Source organism: Rhipicephalus sanguineus, chromosome 3 (genome assembly GCF_013339695.2).
Source record: "Rhipicephalus sanguineus isolate Rsan-2018 chromosome 3, BIME_Rsan_1.4, whole genome shotgun sequence".
NCBI classification, from domain to species: Eukaryota; Metazoa; Arthropoda; class Arachnida; order Ixodida; family Ixodidae; genus Rhipicephalus; species Rhipicephalus sanguineus.
In genome coordinates this window covers 163,587,282-163,611,641 of record NC_051178.1, presented here as the reverse complement: position 1 = coordinate 163,611,641, position 24,360 = coordinate 163,587,282, and the positions used below count along the sequence as shown (strand labels likewise).

Below are 24,360 nucleotides of genomic sequence, written 5' to 3'. Positions count from 1 at the left end.
TATAAACGGTATTTCATCCTAGGGGACTGCACAATAAGCGGTATGCGTACACATGGGGTTCTATGGGAGGGTAAACGGGAGTCGAAAAAGACCGCATTGTAACCAGTCCTGCACTGTATGCGGTTACGTTATAAGTGGTCTGCACTGTATATGAACTGTGCAGGGTTTTACAAAGCAGTACCATTGTCGGAAAAATAAGGTAGGGGAGAGCTTCTGTACTTAGCCGCTTCATGATGTTAGTGGTGTGTACATCACATTGCATTGAATGTGCCGAAGCCACTGTGCCACAACTGTAACGATGTCCAGCATATATATTTATTAGTGTTCAAAGTGGTGCAGGCAGCAGTGGACTCTGCTGCAGCTTTGCGTGCTTTATGAACACTTTATCATAGCAGACAGAAAGTGTGAGAAATCTGGACGCAATTCGGTCCACAGTTGGCCTTGCAGAATTCGGTAAGGGAACTCTAATTGACCACCGTCATTTTGCAGGTACCAGAGCATACGGCGCACCATGACTCCTCGCATGACAGCTGCAGCAGCTGCCGCCTCTGCCGTGCCCATGAGTCTGGCAGCGTCGGCTCCTCCTCCAGCTCCGGCTGTTCCGTGTAGCGGTGCTGCTCCCTCGCCAGCGCCCAGTGGTCGAAGAGGTGGTGGTGGGTGGCAGTGCCAGTGTGGCGCCATCGGCCCCTCCCGCACCTGTGGTCTCCACTCCCGACAGTCAGAGGGCACTGCTGAGATCGCCCGCTGTTCGCTTTACAACTCGGTCAGACTTCTTCAACGTGCTGCACATGAACGACGTAAGTGACCATGCTTTGCAAGTTGCTATGGCAGCGAGTCTAGCAGTTTCTTTTTTTCCTAACTATGGATTAAAGGGACGCATTTTGACAAAATTTTCTAACGCTGCTATCAGGTCAGTCACGAAAGTATGGTTAGCATTGTCGTGAAACCACCGTGTATACCGAAATTCGCGCATAACTCGCACTTTGACTTCAGCGCTGAACTTGCCATATTTTTTGTGCAGGATATACATGTGACAATATGGCATGCAAGTTTTCCTAGCGGTGCATGTTTGTGATCCACTTCGTACATAATCTTGCAATTACCAGTTCTACAGGCAGTGCATGATTTTCCTGATGTGACTTTGTTTCTCTCTGTTTTAGGATGCTTTGGCTGCTTACAATAGAAGCTCCTCCTTGAAACACATGATTGCAAAGATTCGACGAGATCCTGCAAACTTCGAAAGGTAGAACTAATCCCATAGAAGCTTTCAGTATGCTCATTTATTAACAAACCTTCTACTGCGTGTAGGCATTTCAAAGCTACAGGTTTTTGTCGTGTTGTGTTTGGTGGTGTCCAACGCAGCAGGTTACACTAAGCCTTTTAGGTTTCAACCAGGAAACAGCGATAGACATCCATTTCTGATGACTAGGTGGAATATAAACAATGAATGTTGCTTTTTCGTAGGAATGCACTTAATGCCCCATTTCACGAGGGTCTTCTGTAAGCTATTTATTTTCTATTGTTTCAATTTGCGAAGCGTATCCTGATAATCACTGCCCTGCATGATTCTCAAGAAGTAAATGCAAGTTTCAAACATTGCTCGTGTTCAATATTGTTGGTGACAAATTATTCACACAGTGTTGACCTTACTCCATGCACGACAAACATTGTGTGTAGAGTTACACTTGGACACCATGCAATACCCATAGTTCAATACTTCTAACTCTACTTGCATAACGGCATGACAATATGTCCACTGTGACAACTTGAAGGAATGGTGTTTTTAAAGGTGTACATTTACCTTAGCACTGAAGCGTAGAAAAAAAGACTCTGTTTTCGGGGCCCAGTCAATCCTGTATTCGACGACCGTGCCGACTGTGGCTTTTTTTCTATTGCTTTTGTGCATGCAAACCAGATACCAACACAATCGAGACTTGGTGAGCTTGCTCAACAAGTTTGCCGACAAGACGAGGGAACTTCCGAGAGGCTGGGAGACAAAGCTCGATCGCTCAGGAAAGGTAAGGCTAATTTGCATTTATTTCCCCCATGAAAGTGAACCATTCACTCGCATTGCAGAACATACTGCGCACAGCAATGAAGGGGCTATCAAGTGCACGAACGGCGTTGTGCTAATTTGCGAGCAGACCAGTGTTAAGTTGTGTAGCAGACTCTCGATAATTCAAACTCGAGGGGACCTCGGGATTTTGTTTGAGTTATGAGAAGTTCTCATAAAAAGTTTAGTACAGCTTTCACTAAGTCGCGCAAGGCTGTGTCACAGCAGACCCGGTGGGCACCTAGCTGGTCCTGGCTTCGCTAGGCTTTTACCCTCTCTTTCTCACCCCTTGCTGTACAGAGTCGTCCACATTTAAGCTGAACACCTCATTAGTATTCAGGACCTCATTGAAGCTGTTGTTTAATACATAATTCGGAAAATCATTACTGTGTTTGTCGACACCCATGATTAGACGTTCTATAACGGGCATTGCAATCGTGAAGTATAAGAAACGTTCTAGTTTTACCGGTTTGAATACTAATGAGGTGTTCAGCTTAGATGTGGTCGACCCTGTACATGGCTATGCTTGCTCTCGCCAAGAACTTCTCTATCTCTATTTCTCTCTTTCTCTCTTTCTTTCTCTCTTTCTTTCTCTATCTCTGTACTCGTTCTCTCGCCCATCACAGTTATTGCATCCCACACCGGAGAAATGGGTGCACGTGTTCTGGGAGCGAAGCAGAAAACGACAATGAAGGAGAGGGCCCGTGCCGTTTCTTGATGATGATTTTCGATCTATGGCACACCTTGAGCATAACAGCTCTGCTGTAATATGACTCGGGGTAACGTACCAACTATTGTTATGATGTTTATTGTTTCTCAGTCCCGCAGCAACATTACAGACAGCTCTACGTGATTTCCAGTGAAGTTTTTAGACGTCAGTGATCATACTGGCACTCATTGTTACACAACACATGCACACGTGATTAAAGGGACACTAAAGAGAAACAATGAATTGGTTTAGATTGATAAAGTGTGCTCGGAAAACTCTTGTGTAGTTTATTTCACCACCATAGGTTTATTATTAGAGGAGAAAACCAAGTTCAAAGTTTCATTTTTAAATTTCGCGCCGAACTTTGTAATTCGTGACGTAAAAGGTTTCAAAGAGCATTTAACGTATTTTGGCGCCACTGGCTCGACGAAATTTCCACAAACTCGTTATGTCAAGTCTCTGGCCCCCTCAGAGGACAATGTACTTCGATTTAACCGATTAGGAACTACGTAGGCCCAAGCAGGCGCCGTCAAAAATATGTGACATCACGGCAAATGGTGCGAGAATTTCAAGGTGGCGTCGCCACCTGTATTTTCTTTTTGCGCGTTTTCTCGCTTATTAAGTGTCTTCTCGCAGCAAGCGTGGTGTTTTTAGTATCGTGGAAGACTACTTTACTAATGCGAGAAAAATCGTTTTGCTCTTTAGTGTGCCTTTAAGAACTAAATGGGTTGTGTCCTATGACAACTGGTAGCTCCTTCACATTTTTAGGATGCTTTCCCGCATGACACCAGTGTACTGCGGCGAAAGTGACTTAAGGAAGCGTTCGAGACGTGATAGATCTGGGCCAGATCATATGGTTTTTTTTCTTCGTCAGTCAGCATGCGATTGTTAGTGGGTACAGTTTGGCGACTATGCAGGCAATCGGCTTTATTTGCGTCTTTTAATGCCAACGCAAATGTTCAGCTAGAAGCAAAAAAAAGGCATCAGATTTCTAGGCATAAACAAGCAAAAAGTTTGAATTAACTGAATTTGCACAGTGGGGCAGTTTGAATTAAACGGCTTTAAGATACATTGAAACAATAGTGGACCAACCAAAAATTTAAGATTTGTTTGAATTATCAGAGTTATCAAGCGTCTACTGTACGAGGCCACACTGAGAAATGGTCACACTAAAAAAAGAAAAATCCGCTGCCATGTCTGCGCGAAACACGCAGCACAGTCACAGTGAAGTATAGATGAGCAGCCTCTCTATAGCCAGTTGTAAACTTACTTGGTGCGAATAGAAGTACAGTTGAAAGGTACCCACTACGTCACAAATAATCATAATTTTCTGAAGTAGGGAAGTAGCCACTATGCCATTATTCTGCGGAAAAGCGAGGTAGCCGCTACACATTTGTAAGGCATTATGTGTACTTTGTTGATGCTGTAGCTGATGACGATGAAAAATTATGGCTGAGCCCTTTGTAATGGGTGGGAAGCTTTAAACCAACTACTTGTTATGCAATTCACATGGTGTGATGCGTGGTTGTTATTTGACTTTTCTACCACTCTATATTACATACACCTGTTAATGTGATTTCTTTCCCGACATGACGCCCTTACAGGGTCTTTTTGCGAAGGAGCTTCAAGCACCCGCATGGCTCTGTGGTAGAATGCTTGACTGCCACGCAGAAATCTGGGTTCAAATTCCGCTCAATCCTGGATATTTTTTTCTTATTGTGCATGATAGTGGTTACGGACAGCAGTGGCGGCAGACAATACGCCAATCAAAGTCAGCTTTTATTGTGATCTCATAACAGCTTTTGCTGTAAGGGGAAGGGGGGGGACACGCACAGTGTTAGGCGCAGCAAATTGTATGGCATGAAAAGGGTCAAGTCACATCACCAAGTGAGTCTTAAAAAAATCAATTCTGGGGCTTTGTTCACCAAAACGAGCTCGATTTTCTAGTTATGTGTCTGCACCATTGCATGTTCCCTACTCTCGATTAGCTACATGACGATGTAGCTAAGTTACAGAATCGCATTTTATCAGTGCTTCATTCCAATAATTTTTTGCTAGTCCATTGTGACCTGCTGTTTCCATGCCTCTGCGTTGCAGCAATTCTTCATCGACCACACGTCTCGAAGCACAACGTTCATCGACCCCCGGCTGCCGATAGATGTGCCTTACTTAAACCCAAGCAAGCTGGTGGTTCCTCTGGCCAGGAGGCGCAGTCGCAGTGCCGGGGAAGACGACGGACAGAGAGCAGACGCTGCTGCTAGGGTGAGCCAAAGCTGTTCAGCATCTGCAGTTCTGTCTTCCTTTGTTTCTTTTTCTTCTTTACGGAAATTTATGGAAAGAGTGGCTTGTAACAAATTCAGGATATTGCACATATCTCTTCCAACGAAGTTGTTCGTTTTAAATACAGCTAAGGAGGCATTTACCTAATCTGTTGTTATATGTAGAAAACGAACATCATAACGACACATACAGACATCCATGGTGCTCAGCTGCTGACCCGAAGGTCACAGGTTCGATCCTGACGGCGGCAGTCGCGTTTCGATGAATGCGAAATGCTAGAGGTCCACATACTGTGCGATGTCAGTGCACATTAAAGAACCCTAGGTGAATGAAATTTCCGGAGCCCTCCACTACGGCGTCCCTCATAACCATATCGTGGTTTTGGCATGTGAACCTCGGGTATTATTATCATACATATATCTCGAACTTGGCAGGCCGAAATTGGGAGAAATGAATTCAAATGGGAACAAAGATCGAGAGACAGGAATTCCGACTGAGTAATTCCAAGTTATGTTTAGAGCTTTGAAGTTACTGGGATCTCTAACTCCATGGCACAGAAGGTGAAGATGGCTTAATGTATTGGCAAACTGAGTGTACCCAGTGGAAACCGAGCAGTGGCAGCTATAGCAAGAGACAAGTAGTAGTCACTTGTGCAGCTTGCATGAATAAATTAATAAAATTGTTATGAAAACAATAGCGTTCAGTTTTGCATTAGTGTGTGATCATGAAAGAATATAGTGGATTACAGAGCATTACTGGAAAATTTGACCTTATGTAGGGATAGGCAAATGCTATGGAACCTCGTTTACACGTCCCTCTGTTTTGTGACAACCAGCATTTTACAGTGAATCGGCTTGGTCCTGGCAAAACCCCCATAGAAATAATCTACTAAAAACCTTGGTTATGCAATGCAATTTTTCGACTCTCGGATACCGTTCGAGAGGAAAGATCACCTTTTTTACTCTAATCTAACGCCGACCAAATATTCGCGGGTGTAAAATGAAAACTTACGTGCCCCTGGGTTGATGATCAGAAAAAAATTTAGTGAGACGGGTACAGTATAGTATACCTTCTTAGAATGGAATATTTCTTCTTCTGGCAGTTCATGTGCTTCTGTGATCTAGTTTTCCTGGCTTTAAGATTGCTTCTGGATACACCTCGATCGTGTGTCTATCCCAGGGCCAGTACCCAGACAAGCTCAATCTACATGGAGTAGCTTCAGATAGTTGACAAGGTTATCTTCGAGATTCGGATATTTTCACGTTTTGGCCTGTGGAAACTTTTCCTGGTCAACATGCAGCTGAAGATCTCCTCCCTTTGTTCGCGGCACTCGCACTCACAGGCCTCAAGCACGCAAAAAGAATGCGACGCAGCTATCATCAGTGTGCAAAATAACTTTCCCGTGGCATAAGCGTAAGCGTAAACGTAAACGGATAAGCAGCGGAAATGCGCGGAGGCGTAATGGCGGCAGCTGGCAAACGCGCCAGTATGGCTTAATCGCTGACAACCCTTACGATAAGCATTTTCAGTTAACTGCTCAGTAGTGCATGTGGCCAAGCGCAGTTGCAGGCATACTGCACGCATTTAATAGGCGAGAATCCCAAAGTGTCGCGCCGCCATTCTTGCTGCCTCTTTGTGCAAGACCGCTAAGAGCGCCGCACAGACGCGTTGCCTTCACGGACGAAACCAGCTTGCCATTGCCGCGCCCGTGTGCAGTCAGGAACAAAGTGCGCATCACGAACCCTTTATGATAAATGCATGCGTACGATACAGCAACAGTACAGTGACGGCGTCGGCTTAGTTGGCGATGTGCCGCCCACAACTAGAAACGATCGGCTTCACACGGCAGCAAATGCTGCGTATCGGCAGAGATTCGGCGATGGGTGTACGCATCGGGGAAAGCCGGACGAGTCGTCCGCTGTTCCGCCACAGTCTTTGTTTTCCGCGTCATCGTTTCCAAACGCTCCATGCGAGAGAGCCGTAATCTATCCCGCACTTTGCTGGTATCAGCGGCGCTCATCACGAGATGCATTCTTGCAAGTGACGGTTGGCACGTAGTTAAGCGAGGTTCGCGGCAGGTACCGAATGTATATGCGAAAGCCTGGGCGCGCACCAAAATGCCTGATAATTGTACTGGGAGGCATTAAAACTATTTCGGATGTGGCTGTGGTGATTTGACTGCTTGAGCGGAATAAAAAAGCATGAATTCGTTTTTTCAGACTGCCCGATTTTTCGGACGATTTCGTGGTCCCTAGGGAGTCCGAAAAATGGGACGTTGACTGTACATTGTGTTTAAAAGTTTGCTATACTTAGTGTATATAACCCCATATAACACGCTTCTGAACTGTAACCTTGTAATGTGGCCTCAAAGCAGTGCTGGTTTCTCCACAAGATAGGTGGTTCTACAGCATAGCAGCGCCACGCGGCAGTGAAACCACTTTTTCAGGGAGTTTACATGCAGTAAAATGGACGTCTATTCATTCATTTGAAATACTTATGGAAGTTTAGATTTGTGTCGAAGCGAATTCAAATACTGTAATGTTTGTTCGAATATTCGAAGTGCTTGTCAAGGTTGCAACAAAAAAGTAAAGTGTGGCCCTTACAAGTGTCTATACAATATGTTAACACCGTGATGAAATCACAGTGTTGCTGACTTCCTGTTGTCTGGATGACGAATGCAGGGCAGTGGCAGCACCAGCGGAGGGCCCGTGCCACCACCCCGACCCCCGGGCAGCACAGCAGGGGCTGGGGCCAGCCTGCCGGGTGCCAGCAGCAGTGTCCCCACTGCCTATAACGATAAGGTGGTGGCCTTTCTCAGGCAGCCAAACATCCTGGACATCTTGCGTGAGCGCCACCCAGCAATGGCGTCCAACACCGGCTTGCGCGACCGTGTGCATGCCATCCGTGCGGAGGGAACTGCCGCCCTGGGGCGCCTCTCGCACGACCTCGACCTGACCATCTTGCTCAGGTGCCCACCCAGACTTCCTCATGCCTGCCAAAGTACTTGCTTAAAGGGGTCGTGCAACACTTTTCCAAGTAATATTCAAATGGCTTCATTAAAGGTGTTTATTGCCTCACCAATCTACTGCCGAAAAAAAGTTTTAGAATCCATCAAGTATGGGGCGGAGTTACAGGGATTTGCCACTCGCTTTAAACGCTTTCTCTCTCCTTTCGTACCAGGGAGCGTGATGGAAGCTATGTGAAGGGGGGATGAAAAGGGCGTCCGTTCGTCAGCACGCGTCATAACCTTGAGCACTTTCTTTTCTTCTTGCTTTTTTTTTTGAACATGTGGCTTACTTCAGTGTGATTGCGAGCGCGCACGCAGGCACGTGGCGGCTGCAGTAACTATGCAGCTCACGGTGCTCAAATCAGCCAGTGGCCGTGGACTTTGGGTGTATGGCGCAGTCATTTGGGTTTATGGCATCATTTGTCGAGAGAAGAGGGAGCGATTTCTAGCCGACTTTGAGAATTAGTTGTAAATTCCTGGCCAGATGCTGCACAATAATGTTTGGCTCGCGTGTTCTTAGGAGCCTCAACTACAAATCGGCAGCGTTTTCTGACCATGCTCAAAAAGAGTTGCAGGGTCCCTTTAAAGGAGTCCTGAATTATCCTACAAGATGAGCTCACGCTGCACATTACTGTAGCATGAGCTCATCGTTAAAAAGAAATCATTCTCATGTTCAGATACACAAATGAGAAGATTAGTTTATTTATAATTCACCTAGTTTCTTAGCTCACCCGCCATGGTAGCACAGGGAAGAAAGTGTTGTGCTGCTAAGCATGAGGACTTAGTTGTGATTTACGGCCAAGGTGGCCACATTTTGATGTGGTCAGAATGCAGAAACACCGATGTACGTAATTAGGTGAATATTGAAAACCTCAGGTGGTCATAATTATTTTGAATAAGCACCACCTTTTTCTTTCTTAGCTCTCGGTCTTAATTTTGTAACCTTAGATTAAAATGTGTACTCACTCGATCCCCTGCCGCTTGCAGTGTTCAGCCTGAACATTAGGGCTACATCATTAACACTGGGAATTAATTCCTCCTATTGTAGAAAGGAAGGTGCATTATTTACGGTTGGTAAGTTGTCAAGACAGAAATTGTTCCAACTTGTGGGCTAGTTGGTCGATCATTACGGCCTATGGCAGCGCACACCGGGTGAAACGATGAACACGAGAACAAAGCGACAACACAAGCGCTGAAAAGTGCTTGTGTTGTCCCTTTGTTTTCGGTTTCTTCGTTTCACCCAGTGTGTGCGGCCTTATGCCGTAGTTCTAAGAGGATTTTCCAATGTTCCGTTGTTTCTTTCTTTTTGTTTGTTTGTCAATCCCCGCATTTCGAGGAACCTTTCTTCATTATGTCTTCCTTGCCTGTTCACTGTGTTGCAGCCTGTTTGAGCAGGAGATCATGTCGTACATTCCGGCCCAGTACTCCTCTGGGAGCAGTTCTAGTCATCGCTCTCCACGGGATTCTCCTCAGCCTTCTCCGCAGGCCTCACCAGGTGGGTAGCACAGAAATTAACGTCTTAACCATATCTAAGGGTTGTACTCCCTTTTGAGGTCGCGCTCTGTTGTCTTTGACATGAGAGCGTGCCTTGTGATGAGGGCGGGGGGATTTATTATTTTGCAAGTGGCGCATGAAAGCTTGCATATCACAGCTGAATTGACAATGAAGAGTCCTGAGAGTCTGTAGTATAGTGGATATAATGGGATTCCACAGGAAGAGTGTGAATGAAAGGACTGTAGTACAGTGGATATCATTGGATTCACTTGGAGTTTCCAAGGGGATGTCGCAACTGCTTGAAATAGCTAATTTGACATACCTTGGTTTGACAGTACCACATTGTGCATCCATATCAAATGATGGATTTGTCAATGTGAAGCAAACTAACAATAGTGCAATATTTCTTTCCAGGTCTGCAGAGAGCTAATCTTAGGGCTCCAGCACCGTATCGGAGAGATTTTGAAGCCAAACTTAGGAATTTTTACCGAAAATTAGAATCCAAAGGCTACGGTCAAGGACCCAGCAAATTAAAGTAAGTACTGTTACTTTTCTAGCATGCTTCGTTGGCGCTCTAAGTGAATTGCAAAACTCCTGTGAATCATAGGACCAATGAAAAGCTGAATAGGGTTGGGCAGAAAGCACAAATGGTTTATTCCACAAACAGGTGTGAAACCTGGGCTTGTTTGAGCAGAAGTATGGCAAGATTGGTTATACAAAAGAGCATTTTGGACAACTCAGTCAGTAAATTCAGATTGGATGAAAAAATTTTTCCATTTTTAAGGTTCTAGAAATATTTGCTACCCCTCATGCAAAATTCAGCTACATGCCGTATTTACTCGAATCTAACGCGCACCTTTTTTCCGGGAAAACGAGTCCGAAAATCGCATGCGCGTTAGAATCGAGTACCGAAAAAAAAAAGAAACTCGGTTATCGTATTGCCATCGACATTTCAAAATGGCCGCCTCCTACACGCCGTGGCCATTTCTGCCATTTTTTCAGTTCGTACGTGTGCTGAGGAGATTGTCATCCCGTTCTGCGTTCGCATCGATGGCATGGAAGTGCCGACTCCAAATACTTGACGAGTGTACCACAATGCCGCATTTAAAAGAATAGTTATTACATATGCAGAGAGACGGACGGAAATCGGGCCGCATTGCGGTCGTTCGGAATTCCCGAAGCGTGCGTGCGAGACTGGCGCAAACAGAAGCAGAAGATTTTTTACAGCAAAGCTTCACCAAAAGGTTTCAGTGGACCAAAGCAGGGCCGGTTTCTCGAAATCGAAGAGTGTTGACAGCTACAAGGAGTTGTCCGACAGCGACGAGGACTGATCCATTACGCGACTCGTATCGCCGCCGTAGTGGTGACAGTTTTAGTGGCAAGGCCCGCTTTTTGACTTCGTGTTTTGCTTTTTTGAAACTTTAGTTCTTTAAAACCCAAATACTTGTTCTTCTGAATGTGCGAAGTTTGACTCCTACGGGCTTTTTTTGTTCTTTTCTCTCACGAAAAATGGGTGCGCGTTACAATCGATGTATTACCTTTTTTTTTTTTTTTTGGTTGCGGAAAACGGGTGCGCGTTACAATCGAGGGCGCGGTAGAATCGAGTAAATACGGTAGATGGTTAATGTTCCTACACTATTTAAGTAAGTACACTAAAAAATTAGAGTAATGTTTCACAATACTTTCGTTGTTTATTCAACAAAATGACCTACCTTACCTTACATATGCAACTGGGGCCCATTTCTGGAGAGACATTGACTTAATTCACAAATTGCCATTAAACCTGTTGCAGGCAGTCGGCAGAAGCAGCCCAGAAAGACGTTGTTTTTTTAATATCTTGGCACACGTGCTTGCATTTCTTTTTTTCAGTGTGACCAGTTTCCTCAACTAAGGCTGTTACACGTGTTATCGTTGTAATCTGTGCCTGAATGTATCGGAACACTCTAGATTTCTTCAGTCATCCTAATTTGACTACACGCACAACATGAACAGTAGATTCTGGAACCGGCATGCACACCAGCACTTGTGTTGGAATTTACCGTGGTTCGTATAGAAAGCCAACTTACTAGGTCATAGATTGTATTTTTTACAACTGATGAACGAGTTCGCCGCTCTCATTGTACTGTATTGTACTGTGAGTGTTTTGTTTTGCTGGGCATTTAAGTCTGGGATTTTTCTGCAGGTTAAACATTCGTCGAGACCACCTGCTCGAAGATGCATTTACGAAGATTATGGCTGCGTCCAAAAAAGACCTTCAAAAGTCTCGACTCTACATAGGATTTGCTGGGGAAGAAGGGTGAGATTTTTCTTTAATTAAGCTGTTGTTTATTGCATTTTACATTCTGGTTAAGTCCTTAGCCAGCTAATAATTGTGCAATGATGCGCTTGAGAGGTTTGTAAAGAGGGAAGGGGAGCCTGTTCCATTGACAGTTACGAAGGTACGAGCTGCCCTAGGAGCTGCAAGTCCTTGGTGAAAGCCACGGTCAAGTCCAACATGGCATGCTTTCATATTCTAAAAAGCACAGTAGTCAAACTTCTGATTGCTGCTATATCCAGACCTATTTTGCGTGTGACTTTTTTCGTGATAAACACCCCCTCAACACATCACTTTTGGCTTGGGTTTTCATGCTGCATTGCGTTGGGGTCGGGCTCGTGGTTGAGAGGACCCAGCTTCAATTCTCATTTTATTAAATTTTTATTGCGATAGCAATTATATGGACAGTCTCGGCTGATTTTTGCCGTCGCCGGCCGCCGTCATTCACCGTATATGTATATATGTATATATATATATAAAAGCCACAAAGAAAAATAATTCAGAAAAACTTTCCGACGCGCAGAATCGAACGGGCGACCTCTCGCTTTCTAGCGAGCGGCGTTAGACAGTTACGCCATCAACAGTACCGTCTTTCAGCCTGCTAACGGCGAGCTATTTATACACACCATTGTCCTTCAGCATGCTTTCTTATTCACCACATAGATGGCACGACGTGGGTGCGTTGCGCGCTTTAAAGATTATCGCCCCGCTCCTGCGAACGCCGTTGGTCTTCGCCCTACAGGGCGTGGCCACCTTCGTGCGCTTATCTCGAGGAAAGAAGGGGGCGGCCGGGGGGGGGGGGGGGGGGTGGAGCGGGCGGTTGTATGTCTTGTGCTCTCCCCGCGAGGTCCGCGCTGAAGCCACAGAGCGTACGAAGGTCACTTCGCAGCGGCCGCGTTTGCGAAAGGAGCGCGCTGTTCAAACAGAAATAAATAACAACTGTGACAGTTCGCGCTCGTCCTGTGTGTACCTGTTAATTCGTTTCGTGCGTCCTGCTTTATGTTTGAGCAGTGAGCTTCAAGTGTCGAGCTGTGACGCATGATAGTTCACGCTCGTCCTGTGTGCATTCTTTTCGTGCGTCCTTTGGGCTCGAGCGACGCGCTGGCAATTTCGAGCTGCTTTCCGTTCTTCGCGTTGCATTCCCGTTTATTGCTATTGCATTCATTGCTTCGCCATTGCGGCGAAACTGTGACTTTTTTTTTATTATCTCAGTACTCGTATTATGGCTCTTTCGGGGCCATATTTTCTTTTAGGAGACGGTCTTATTTGTGTCAACGGTGGGTATGCTAGCACCCATTGCTGATGATCCTTGCTGGTATTAGTGACGCTGCATATGTTACCGGCTTGTTTTTTTAATATATATGCATGAGAAGGAGTTGGGCTACATTCAGACGTATCAGAATGCTAATAACTAAACAAACAATTCGGCAGATCCCATGCCTTGCGGGAACCGTTTTCATGCGAAGCAATCAGCAAGTATTTGTCTATGCTGCATTTTTTGGCTTTGAGCCAAGCGTTACGAGGTGGATCGACGTGCTTTTGTAAGCCCAATAGTTGTGTGCACATCGCGGCCTTACCAGGCATGTAGACTACACTGGCGTTTAAAGGGTAACTTATGGTCTGACGTAATGTCAGCACTCACTTTAGAGCACAGACCTGAGTATTACAGAAACGAAGTGCACTTTACGGTGCGATGATGTGAATATCATATGTAACTTTCGTTAGCGTATTCCTCTGGGGTCGAGCAACGCTTGAAATAGCTTGCTGAATCATAGGAATACAAGTGCAAAGTTTGTTGGACTTCTGTGAAAGCGGAGCCAACACTGGAATCACAATTGACAGATATGTGTGCATATGTAATGTTTATTGCTTTGTTATAAAATTAGATAGCGAGCACTGCAACCACAATTGACGCTGCACCAACATTACGCCTGCATAGGGTCTTTTTCCAAAGCAGTTTCAAGATGTGGCGTGGCTCTGTGGTAGGATACCTGACTGCCACACAGAATGCTTGGGTTCGATTTCTGCTGGGATCCTGATTTTTATTCTTTGCATTTGTGGGGTCGACGCTGCCGGTTTCGGTTTTTCTTTACGCTCTCGCATATAGACAATGTCTGTTCTCGTCGTTCCTGGGAAGATATGATGATGATAGATTCTTTTATTAGGCAAAGGGAGGACCGAAGGCGACTGATGAGGAGATTGGGGGAAATACTTATTAACAAAGTGCTAGCAAACGCGGCCACTACCCCTCACATAAATCATCAATGGCAGACTCTTGGTGACTGGAAGAGGGGCATAGACACCTCCGCCCCCTGCATATGTACCTTTTGCCACTCTTTATGCATAGCCAACATGGAGCACCTCATTTTGCGTTGTCCTGCCCTACATCCTCGTCGAAGGAACAGCGCCATTTTTCTGCATCCTGATTTGGAAGCAGTACAAAAGGACATACTTGAACACCCTCATCAGCGTGTCACATTAGCCCACTTCGGAGTTACTAGAGGCTTGGCGTGCGTGATTTAGTGTGTGCCTGGGAAGATATAAACTATCAATTGTACCTGCTTACCATGGCCCGTGGCATATGGGTAGGTGGGTAGGTAGGTAGGTAAGGTAGGTAGGTGGGTGGGTGATTGGGTGCGTGGGTAGGACGGAAGGAAGGAAGAAAGGAACGAAGGAAGGAAGGAATGAAGAAACGCTCAAAGTGCCTTGGGTTCGCTAAGAAACGCTTCGCATTTAAAAAGTGAGGCTTGAAAAATCAACTTTTAAGGAGTGTTCTCTTATGCTTTGGGTGGTGAAGTTGTTGTAGTGCAAGCAGAAAATCACTGAGACGAAACTTTCAGGACAGTGTGGAACGCTTTGATGACCATGTTGCTCTCACCTACCAGTGGTACTGGAGAACTTATAAGTACTCGTAACAAAGTGCTTGAAGTCTCTTGCACCCAGAACCTGCAGCAGAATGGTGTCCATCTTTCTTGATTTAGTGGTCTGTTACCGTTTATTCTTAAATTCTGCACATGTGGTTTTTGTGTTCATGACGGTTTAGTGCTCAAGTAGTATGTCGTACTACTATGAATCGTATTCACACATCTCACTTTCCTTCTTTTGTACCTATTGACCTATATCTTTCCTTTTACGTTGGTTCAGCTTTCTATGTGTGTTCGTACTTTTATATGTACTGAAATTGTACTTTTGAACGTAAAAGCAGCGCAGCCAGTGCTCTATGAAAAAGGGCTTTGGCTTTGAGCAGCTTTTCGTTCTTCCTCCTTCTCAAAAGAGTAATAAAATTTGATTGAAATTGTACATTGTTTAGACAAATATCTGAGTACCCAGTAAAGCGAAATGAAACGCATTTTTCTTTTCTTCTTCTTTTTTCAGGCTAGACTATGGTGGACCGTCCCGAGAGTTCTTCTTCCTGCTGTCGCGGGAGCTGTTCAATCCAGTACTACGGTCTGTTTGAGTATTCGGCCAATGACACGTACACCGTGCAAGTGAGCCCCATGGCAGCCTTTGTGGACAACCAGCACGAGTGGTTCCGCTTCAGTGGCCGTGTCCTCGGCTTGGCTCTGGTGCATCAGCACTTGTTGGACGCCTTTTTCACCCGGCCGTTCTACAAGGCCCTGCTAAGGCTGTGAGTGTTGCACTCATTTGCAATTGTGCTACTAGGTATAGGCAGCCGTTAAAGCAGTTAGAATATAGATTACAAAGTGAGAGAGAGATGTGTTGGAGTGGAAGCACATTGTCATAGAAAGTTACTGCTAGCACTGATGTTGGCATCTGCAGACATAGGTTCCCTATAATGGCAGCAATAGTGCACTCAAGCCTGGATATATTGAATCTTAAGGAGATCACAAAATAATATATTGCTGTTAAACCTTGATGTACTAATTAACTTTAGTATAGCAAAGTTCTCATTATAACGAAGTATTTCACGTTTTATATTTTAGTGTTCACAGAACTTCATGCATTTTTAAGCTCAGCACAACAAAGTGTATTTGTCTCGAATTTCATATTTCACTGCTACTCACTACTCACTGCAAAGGGAAACAGGTAATTAATTGAAGCTGCTCCTGGTGCCATCGGTCCAATGAGTGTTACAAGCCATCTTTGCACTATTTGTGAGAACAAAATTGTCGTTATGTTGCTCTGTGCACTTCGGTACGCTTGTATGCTACTAGGTTGGTCTCTGTTTCAGCCATTGTCACGCCTCCACTTAGACAAAAGTGTTGTCGATAGTTGCATCATATCTTCATCCTCGGGCCGACCTTGAATTGTGATTGCATTACTATTTTACTTGTTGAGCAAGGAATCTACTTGACACGAGCAGTAAGAACAGAAATGAAGGCGTGCCACTTGGCATCTTGGCACATGGCAGGGCTATTCAGCTAGACTAGCTCACTCATTTGTTGGCAACAGTAATTTCTTTGATGTGAAGCAAAATAGGCTACTATCGACAGCAAATACCATATTATGTAGGTTGACATACAAAACAAGGACAATACTAATGAGGGAGGTTTCAATTGTTATGTGCTAGTGAAAAGTGATTTTGTGTGAACAGGCACGTTATGCTTTCCATATTGTTTCTTATGCAGACCTTGCTCACTGAGTGACCTGGAGTACCTGGACGCGGAGTTCCACCAGTCGCTAGTGTGGCTCAAGGAGAACGACATCACCGACATGGGCCTTGAGCTGAGCTTCTCTGTGGTTGAAGAGGTGGCTGGCCACGTGCTTGAGCGTGAGCTCAAGCCTGGCGGCCGCTCCGTGCCTGTCTCTGAGCGCAACAAAAAGGAGTACATCGAGCGTATGCTCAAATGGCGCCTCGAGCGTGGAGTCGCCCAGCAGACCGAGTGCCTTGTGAGGGGATTCTACGAAGTAAGTATAGCAGGGCTGTATCACTTCACAGTGACAACCTTTTGGGATCTTCCCTGGCTCAGAATAGTGCGTCATTGTATTGTCAGCATTTAAGGCATTGCGGAATATTTAAAGAAAGATTTGTGTTTAGTGCCTGAAACGTGCAAGTCACAGCGCCGCAGCGCAGGCATGTAGGGGGCCTTGCGTATTTACCCACACAGTGAACCTACCCCCCCCCCCCTTTTTTTTAGGAAGATGTAATGTGGTGTGCATTGACTTGTATGGGTAGCACTTGTAAACATTTCAGAAAGCTACGAATGGCTAAAAGTTAGCTCATGCTGAATTGATACCTTATTCAGAGCCATCACACTATAAAAAATGCCCTTTCTTTAATAAGTTTTAATGAACCATATCTGCTGCTGATGTTCATTTATAAATTAGATACCCTCATGGAAGTACTTTTTGTCATTGTTATTGAATTTAGTTGCATGTCATATACTACAATTGAGTGCTGCAACCTCTGTTACAATAACGTTGAAAATTAAGGAAAGGAATGTGCAAACATCATCCCACGGGAGTGAATGGAGCACCATATTTCACCTTTAGCTTAGCATTGGTTGAACGTGGAGGGAGGGTTGAGGCGGGACATGTAAGTGTGACGTGGTGTTTACTTTTGGTGTCCCTTTATTTGCCTAAGGTATTCACCGCATAAGAAAAGGTTAAAATTTACATTTTGTGGGGTCTGAGCGATAAACCGCCGCCGCCCTCGGAACACACGGAGACAGTTCACGCGGTCGTGCAAGAAAACGTGGAGGTTTATTAAACACTACTTTACATATATGGCGAGCTCGCCGGCCGAATTAGTAACGCTGTAACACGCTAAAACTTATACACAATATAAGACATACAATACACCATAACATAAGACATACAATAAGACAACATAATACAATAAAAATGCAAAGGCGGCGCCGCAGATGCACGACTCGCCACGAGGGCCCGAGGGAAGCGAGCCGCGGTACCATCCCCCCCTGGGGACCACCGTGGCCGACGTCCATCCGCGCGCGCCACCACACCACAAAAGAGACTCACTGCCGTTTCTATGCGCCGGCCTAAATTCTCCGCGGCGGCAATGCCGGCGCCACCGCACTAAACTCGAGTTAGAGCCAGCGCATCCCTGACCTTGGTCAAACGTCTCCGCTTACGCGCAAAGCACGTGCATTCCAAACACAGCGGCTGCACCCAAGCTACGGCAGTCGCCTTTACAGGGGTGATATAGCACCCCCACAATTTTCCTAATTATTACTTTTTTCTTCTTCAAAAGGTTGTGGACTCCCGCCTGGTGTCAGTATTTGATGCCCGAGAGCTAGAGTTGGTGATTGCCGGCACAGCAGAAATAGACACAGCAGACTGGAGGAAGAATACGGAATACCGATCGGGTGAGCAAAAAATCTGTTACAGTTGAATCACTTTATAAGAAACACTCTCCCGCTGGGGAGCAGTTCTTGTCCCTTATATGAGGTGTCTAATAAATAAGCAGGGTACCACATACTCATTTGCTGATCAGCCCCTGTTTTGATGTAGGCACACTGGTGTCTCTTATAAAGGGGTTCGAATGCAGTTACTTCGTTAAGGCTCGCAAACATAGACACAAGAGTACCAGACAATGCTAGCGCCGGTGTTATTAGTGACAATTGCCCTAATCCGTTGATTCTCAAGCCAAGCCTTTCGTGGTGCAGGCTACCACGACAGCCACCCCGTGATCCAGTGGTTCTGGATGGCCATTGAGAAATTCGACAACGAGCGGCGGCTGAGGCTGCTCCAGTTTGTCACGGGCACCTCAAGCATCCCGTACGAAGGCTTTGCCGCCCTGCGTGGGAGCAACGGACCTCGCAAGTTCTGCATTGAAAAATGGGGCAAGCCGACTAGCCTGCCAAGGTGCGCATCTCTTTCTGCTTGTCAACCCACTCTTGCCCGCATTCAAGTGCTCGCTTGATTCTACCCCTTTATCACTGAGTGCCAGCAGAAACGCCTCATGTGGTTCGGCCTTTACGTTGATGTTTGACAGTAGTTGGTGTCTTGATACGCTAATTTGGATTTCCAGAGTTGAAAATCGTTGAAGGATTTTAAAAAATTCTGGAGCTGACGCTCTTGCAACGCATTACCAGCAAAGGTGAAGTTGCGGTTTGCCCCTGGTTTGTCTCGGCAACATGCTCTCTTCGGGTGGTGGCCACTTGAAGATAAAGTGGTTTTGCTCCGTTAATGTAAACGCTAGGCTAAATGTAAATTAAGCTGCGATTGTTCCCGATGAAAGTAACCTATTGAGATGAGTATTGATGAATCGATCTCGAATAAAATTTGCCCAGACATCGAGGTCTCTCAAGGAAGCATGTCGCACAAAGGCACTCGTCGAGCATTCTCTGTCCCAAAAAATTACTCATATTAATGTGGTAGGGCATGTGGCGAAAACGCTACTTTTTCTTCCCCAGGTGCTAATGTTTCATCTTGCTGCTGGTAAGGTCACGGATTCTTGGCTTCACTTTGGAGGCATACCGTATTTACTCGAATCTAACGTGCACCTTTTTTCCTGTAAAGTGAGTCCCAAAATCGCATGCGCGTTAAAATCGAGTACCGAAAAAAAAAAGAGAAACTCTGTTATCGTATTGCCATCGGCATTTCAAAATGGCCGCCTCCTACGCGCCTTGGCCATTTCTGCCATTATTGTTTCAGTTCGTATGTGTGCTGAGGAGATTGTCATCCCGTTCTGCGTTCGCATCGACGGCATGGAAGTGCCGACTCCAAATACTCGACGAGTGCACCACGTTGCAGCATTTAAAAGAATAGTTATTACATATGCTGAGACGGGCGGAAATCGGGCCGCATCGCGGTCGTTCGGAGTTCCCGCAACGTGCATGCGAGACTGGCGCAAATAGAAGCAGAAGATTTTTTACAGCAAAGCTTCATGAAAAGGCTTCAGTGGACCAAGGCAGGGCCGGTTTCCCGAAATCGAAGAGCGTTGACAGCGACAAGGAGTTGTCCGACAGCGACGAGGACTAATCCATTACGCGACTCGTATCGCCGCTGTAGTGGTGACAGTTTTAGCGGCAAGGCCGGCTTTTTTACTTTGTGTTTTACTTTTTTGAAACTTTAGTTCTTTAAAACCCAAATACTTGTTCTTCTGAATGTGCAAAGTTTGACTCCTACAGACTTTTTTGTTCTTTTCTCTCACGAAAAAATGGGTGCGCGTTACAATCGAGGGCGCGGTAGAATCGAGTAAATGCAGTAACTTCCACTCCAGCAATTTTTTTTAATCCTCCTTGGCCTTTACATTGATGTTTCACTGTAGTAGTGACTTCCAGTACCCTAATTTGGATTTCCAGAGTTCAAAAACCTTTGCCTCCACTTTTTCTTCTGCTCAGGGCTCACACCTGCTTCAACAGGCTAGACTTGCCCCCATATTCATCGTTCGATATGCTTCACGAGAAGCTGCTGCTGGCCGTTGAAGAGTCGAGCACGTTCGGCATTGAGTGAGTCATTAGAAACGAAACGGAAGTGTCGCCGGAGGTGTCCACCGCACTTCCAAGCGTCATGGCAAAGCACGGTGCCCGCACCGAATTTGTCATCATCGTTCCCTGGAGGGGGATGTGCCTGCCATGCCTGCTGCCAATTCTTCGGGAAAGCCATCCACACTGACGACAATCCCCTTGCTAGGGCAGCCTTCGCCCTGTGGAGCATGCCGGGAAATTCTTGTTGGCAGCGTGTTCTTTTCTTTCTTTTTTGTATTTGGTCAATGCAGAAGCCAGCTAACAAGGGCAGTGTTGACAGCTGCAGCCCTTTTGAGTCAACCTCCGCTTCATTGCACGCCTGGACTTTGATTGCAAAAGGCCTTGGGCTTATGCGAAGGCTGTGCCTTAAGTTTGCATAGTTGCGTGCATCAGATATTTATGTGCTTGGTATAGTCTTGAAATGTGATCAGTGTATTATAGGATTCTTTTACTTCAAGTAAACAAGTTGTAGAAAAAATTGATGTTGTCAACACTGCACCGAAACTTGTTTGCTGGATGCAAGAAAAGATGTTTGCAGATCATGAAGTCCTCGATGCACCGATGCAAGAAGGCTCCTCTCCTCCTCCCCCCACCCCCTTTTTTTAAAACCTGCTGATCGGTTGATGCCAAGGAAGGAACTGGCATTTGCCATAGGATCTGCGTGCTATGCCATTGCAACGATCAGGGTTGTCAGGTGGAAGGCATGCCCAGTTTTGATGCACCATCTTGTGAGACGCTGCAACTTTTGCGCAGTAACACTCTTTTGCCTGTCTTGTATGTTACAAGGAATAATGTCCAATGTCTGCAGTGCTCGGAGTGTCTGGAGTATGATGCTGACCAATTTAGGTTATACTAAGTGTATGAACAATTGCGCAACAGTTTTTATGTGGAGTGTCGTGCGCACTGCCTCCGAAAGCCAATGCAGTTTTTTGTCAAATACATATAGTGTACCGATGGCTGTTTTCAACGCCAGCTTGCCGATACAGCAGAGAAGTTCCTGAAGGTGGTGCAGTCATTTTATTATCGAACAGCGTGTGTTCGTGTGTTAGGTTGACATTATTTAGCACACAAAAAAGTGTTGATTCTTATTTATTTATCGTACTTCTCAGGGCACCGTTGGGTGGAGTGTTAATAATATTAACAAGCTCTTTTTAGTGCGTTATATTGTGAAGCTTATGCACCAATGCGAAGCAAGCTTGCACCGCTTTTTGTATAGTATTGACAAGGTGTTTTTTTTTAAATTGTTCAGAGCACTCGTTATTTTATACAGCTTACTTAGCTCTTGAGAGAGCTTCATGCCTAACCAGCTATCTAATCATTGTTTTAGGGATATATATGTATTACATTAATAACATTATTCGAGTATTTTATGTTGCGCGGTATTGTACACTTACGAATCACAAACGCAACATTGGGTTGTCCTGTCAGCCGCGCTACACCGTGTTTTGTTAGTATTATTATTACTGTATTGAATACATTGTGATAGGTTTATTGCAGTGTGGTTAGGACTGTAAGAATAATTTCTAACCTTGCTTCTCATTCCAAGAAATGCTATGTCGGCATAATCGCTCTCAACACCCCTTATCTTTCTGCTTGTCTGCCTTATGCACTCCGTGAGTGTTTTCATTTTTCAGGTGATGCAATTTGTCCAGTATGTGCCAACATGTTTTGGCCATGTTATGTTTGTGCTGTCATGTTGTTTCATTTTATTGCTTCTCTTTTCCAAAACATAAAGAAAGAGCAGGACTTCTGTACTGCTAATTGATAGCTTGTAAATTCCTGCGAAAAAGGCTTCATTTGTGCTGTTCGAACTTTGAAGACAGTTGCGCCTGTTATTTATTTCTTCCTCTGTGGAGGCAAGGAGCAAGACGAAAAAAAAAAAAACCAAAGTGGACTTTGCTGTGGACCTCGACGCTTTCGACGACGACGTCAACAAGCTTCTCAAAGTGGTTTCCCTGGCCATGGACTTCGTGATTCATTGTTGCGCTACATGCAAGATCTAAGCGTTTAGATGCATATAGATTCCTTGAGAAGCTAGAGAGCTATTTTTTGATTGGCTGTTTGATTTGTAATGCCTATATCCGTTACCCAGTGAACTGGCCATTCTCAGAGTTGTCGTGCCATGACTGATGTTTGTATTAGTCGAGTGTTGCGTGTTTAGTGACCTCTCATGTGCAAGAAAAGTGTCACAAGCCTGCTGCGTGCCATGCTGCCCGCTGTTACCTTCTATTGGCTCCGCTAACTGCTTCGACTTCAAATGACCGGAACTTATATAGCGTGTGCTCTGAGGAATACATGTTGGTTATGTGTTGTACGGTGCGAAGATACTTTGGGACTAAAATGATAAATGTGCCGATGTTATAAAACAGTTGCGTTAAAGGAAAATCTTGCTCGCACGGTTTGGCAGTGTCCAGGATGAAGCCAGCCTCGCTACTTTAAAATTGTGTCACGTTTTCATGTGCTTGTTTGATCACTGGGAAGTGGTGATGTGTGATGTGTAAATGCAATTTGTCCTTCTTGAGCCACATTAACTTTTTTCTTTTTTTTTTCATTGTGGACATCAAATTACATTGAGCTCATCCAAGTGAGTCCAAATGAATCCATATTGTGTCTAGCAAAGAAACAAGCCCCTAGAAAAAATTGTCGTTCTTTTGTTCATTACATCGGGCTGCCACATCATGTAATGGAATGAAGCCCTTGAAAATTGTGCGAGAGATGCTATCTCTTGCAGTAGTTTGGCTGCATTCATTGCTCAAGTCTTTTTTTTTTTTTCAAACTGTCCTTCGCTGTCCACCATGTGCTGTAAATGTATAGAAATATTTCATCTGTTACTCGTCTCTTCTCTATGCGGGCATTCCTTGGTTAAGGTTTGGATACAAAAACCTGAATGCCTTGGTTATTATTAAGCTGTCGTTCTTGTTGTACAGGCACGAGATACGCCGTTCAGTTCATTTCACTGGCACAGGTCCTTGCCTGGGCACTGCACTGCTTGACCTGGTGTGTGGAAGTAATCCGTATTGCGACTGGGTCGTCCCTGTATCTGGTTTCTGTGTGGCCTCCGGTGCATCTCGAACCCGTCAACACACCGGTGGCATTCGAATCACCTGCATGGCCGGCCCAGTAGTGGTTCACGTTGTGTGGATTCAGGCACTAGCTGCTCCCGTATGCGAACTTTAATCGGTTGTAATTAGACATGTGAACAGTGCGACGAGGCGTGACCTCATAGGTTTGATGTGTAATGTGTGTGCGTGCATGTGCTTGTATTGCCGTGGCGTGTTCATGCTTTTCTCATGCATTCCAATGTGTCGTGCGTGAGAGAGAGTTGTGTGTGTACAAAGTGAAAAAAAAAATGCGAGAAGGAGCACTTCTGCCGACACTGCTGCACCCCCTTGCGGGTGGTGGCTTTTAATTTTTTTTTTTTTTCTGTTTTTGTACAGCTGCTTGCAGTGGCCTTTGTGCACTGCCCAAACTTGGCACGGTGATAGACATTGCGTACCCCTCTCACCATTGCAAACAAACAGAAAAAGAAGAAAAAAAACACAGAGGTTTGCTGGCTTTGTTTGCCAGTGGCGCTTGCCGCGACTATTTTGGTATACGCTACGGTGGGAAGTGCGCAGGCGTGTCATGTCCGATGCTTGTGCGTGCAGCAGGCACCCCTTGGTGTCTGGTGCCGTTGGCTTGCCTGCGAGGCGCCAGGTGGCGCCCGCACAACACGCATGCGTGCTTCCCTGTGTTTTTTCTATGAACCCCGTCCCGATTTTCCTCGTCCGAGTCCCTCCGCTACTGCTGCTGCCGCCGCCGTCACGTGTTGCCCGCTTCGCGCGGTCACGTGCGTCTTTGTACAGTATGTATATGTAAACGAGAACACTCGACGCAGCGCTCCTGTGTATTATAGAGCAATAAAAAAAACTTCCGCTCTGATTCCCAAGAAGACTTGTTTTTGTCTGACGCGTGCCGTGACGGCAGTGACGAACGTATCGGCGCTTCAGCAACGCACATTTGTGAAGTCGTTTTTGGAAAAGCTGTTTCTAGCCTAACGACTTGCTAGAAATGTACATATCATTGTTTACGTTGGAAGCACCAGTAGTTTTAGCAGCGTACAAGTGGTTC

The 24,360-nt window shown here is 45.4% G+C and overlaps 2 protein-coding genes across 2 annotated transcripts in view; one reads left to right on the top strand and one right to left on the bottom strand.

Annotated features, from left to right (window-relative positions):
- LOC119386051 (interferon-inducible double-stranded RNA-dependent protein kinase activator A-like) overlaps positions 1 to 681 on the bottom strand; it is a 28,936-nt gene extending 28,255 nt beyond the window's left edge. The window contains exon 1 of the mRNA XM_037653400.2: positions 504 to 681. Within this exon, the coding sequence (XP_037509328.1) occupies positions 504 to 681 (178 nt within the window). The remainder of the gene's footprint in view (positions 1 to 503) is intronic.
- Positions 494 to 24,164, top strand: LOC119387622 (E3 ubiquitin-protein ligase HECW2-like). Its single transcript, XM_037655066.2, is given in 14 exon segments — positions 494 to 797; positions 1,161 to 1,243; positions 1,916 to 2,018; positions 4,860 to 5,024; positions 7,724 to 8,010; positions 9,432 to 9,544; positions 9,958 to 10,078; positions 11,726 to 11,839; positions 15,233 to 15,296; positions 15,298 to 15,485; positions 16,447 to 16,726; positions 18,030 to 18,144; positions 18,445 to 18,643; positions 20,125 to 24,164. Coding segments are annotated over 14 exon segments (1,953 nt in total). The 5' UTR covers positions 494 to 788; the 3' UTR covers positions 20,237 to 24,164.
- Positions 24,165 to 24,360: the final 196 nt, after the last annotated feature.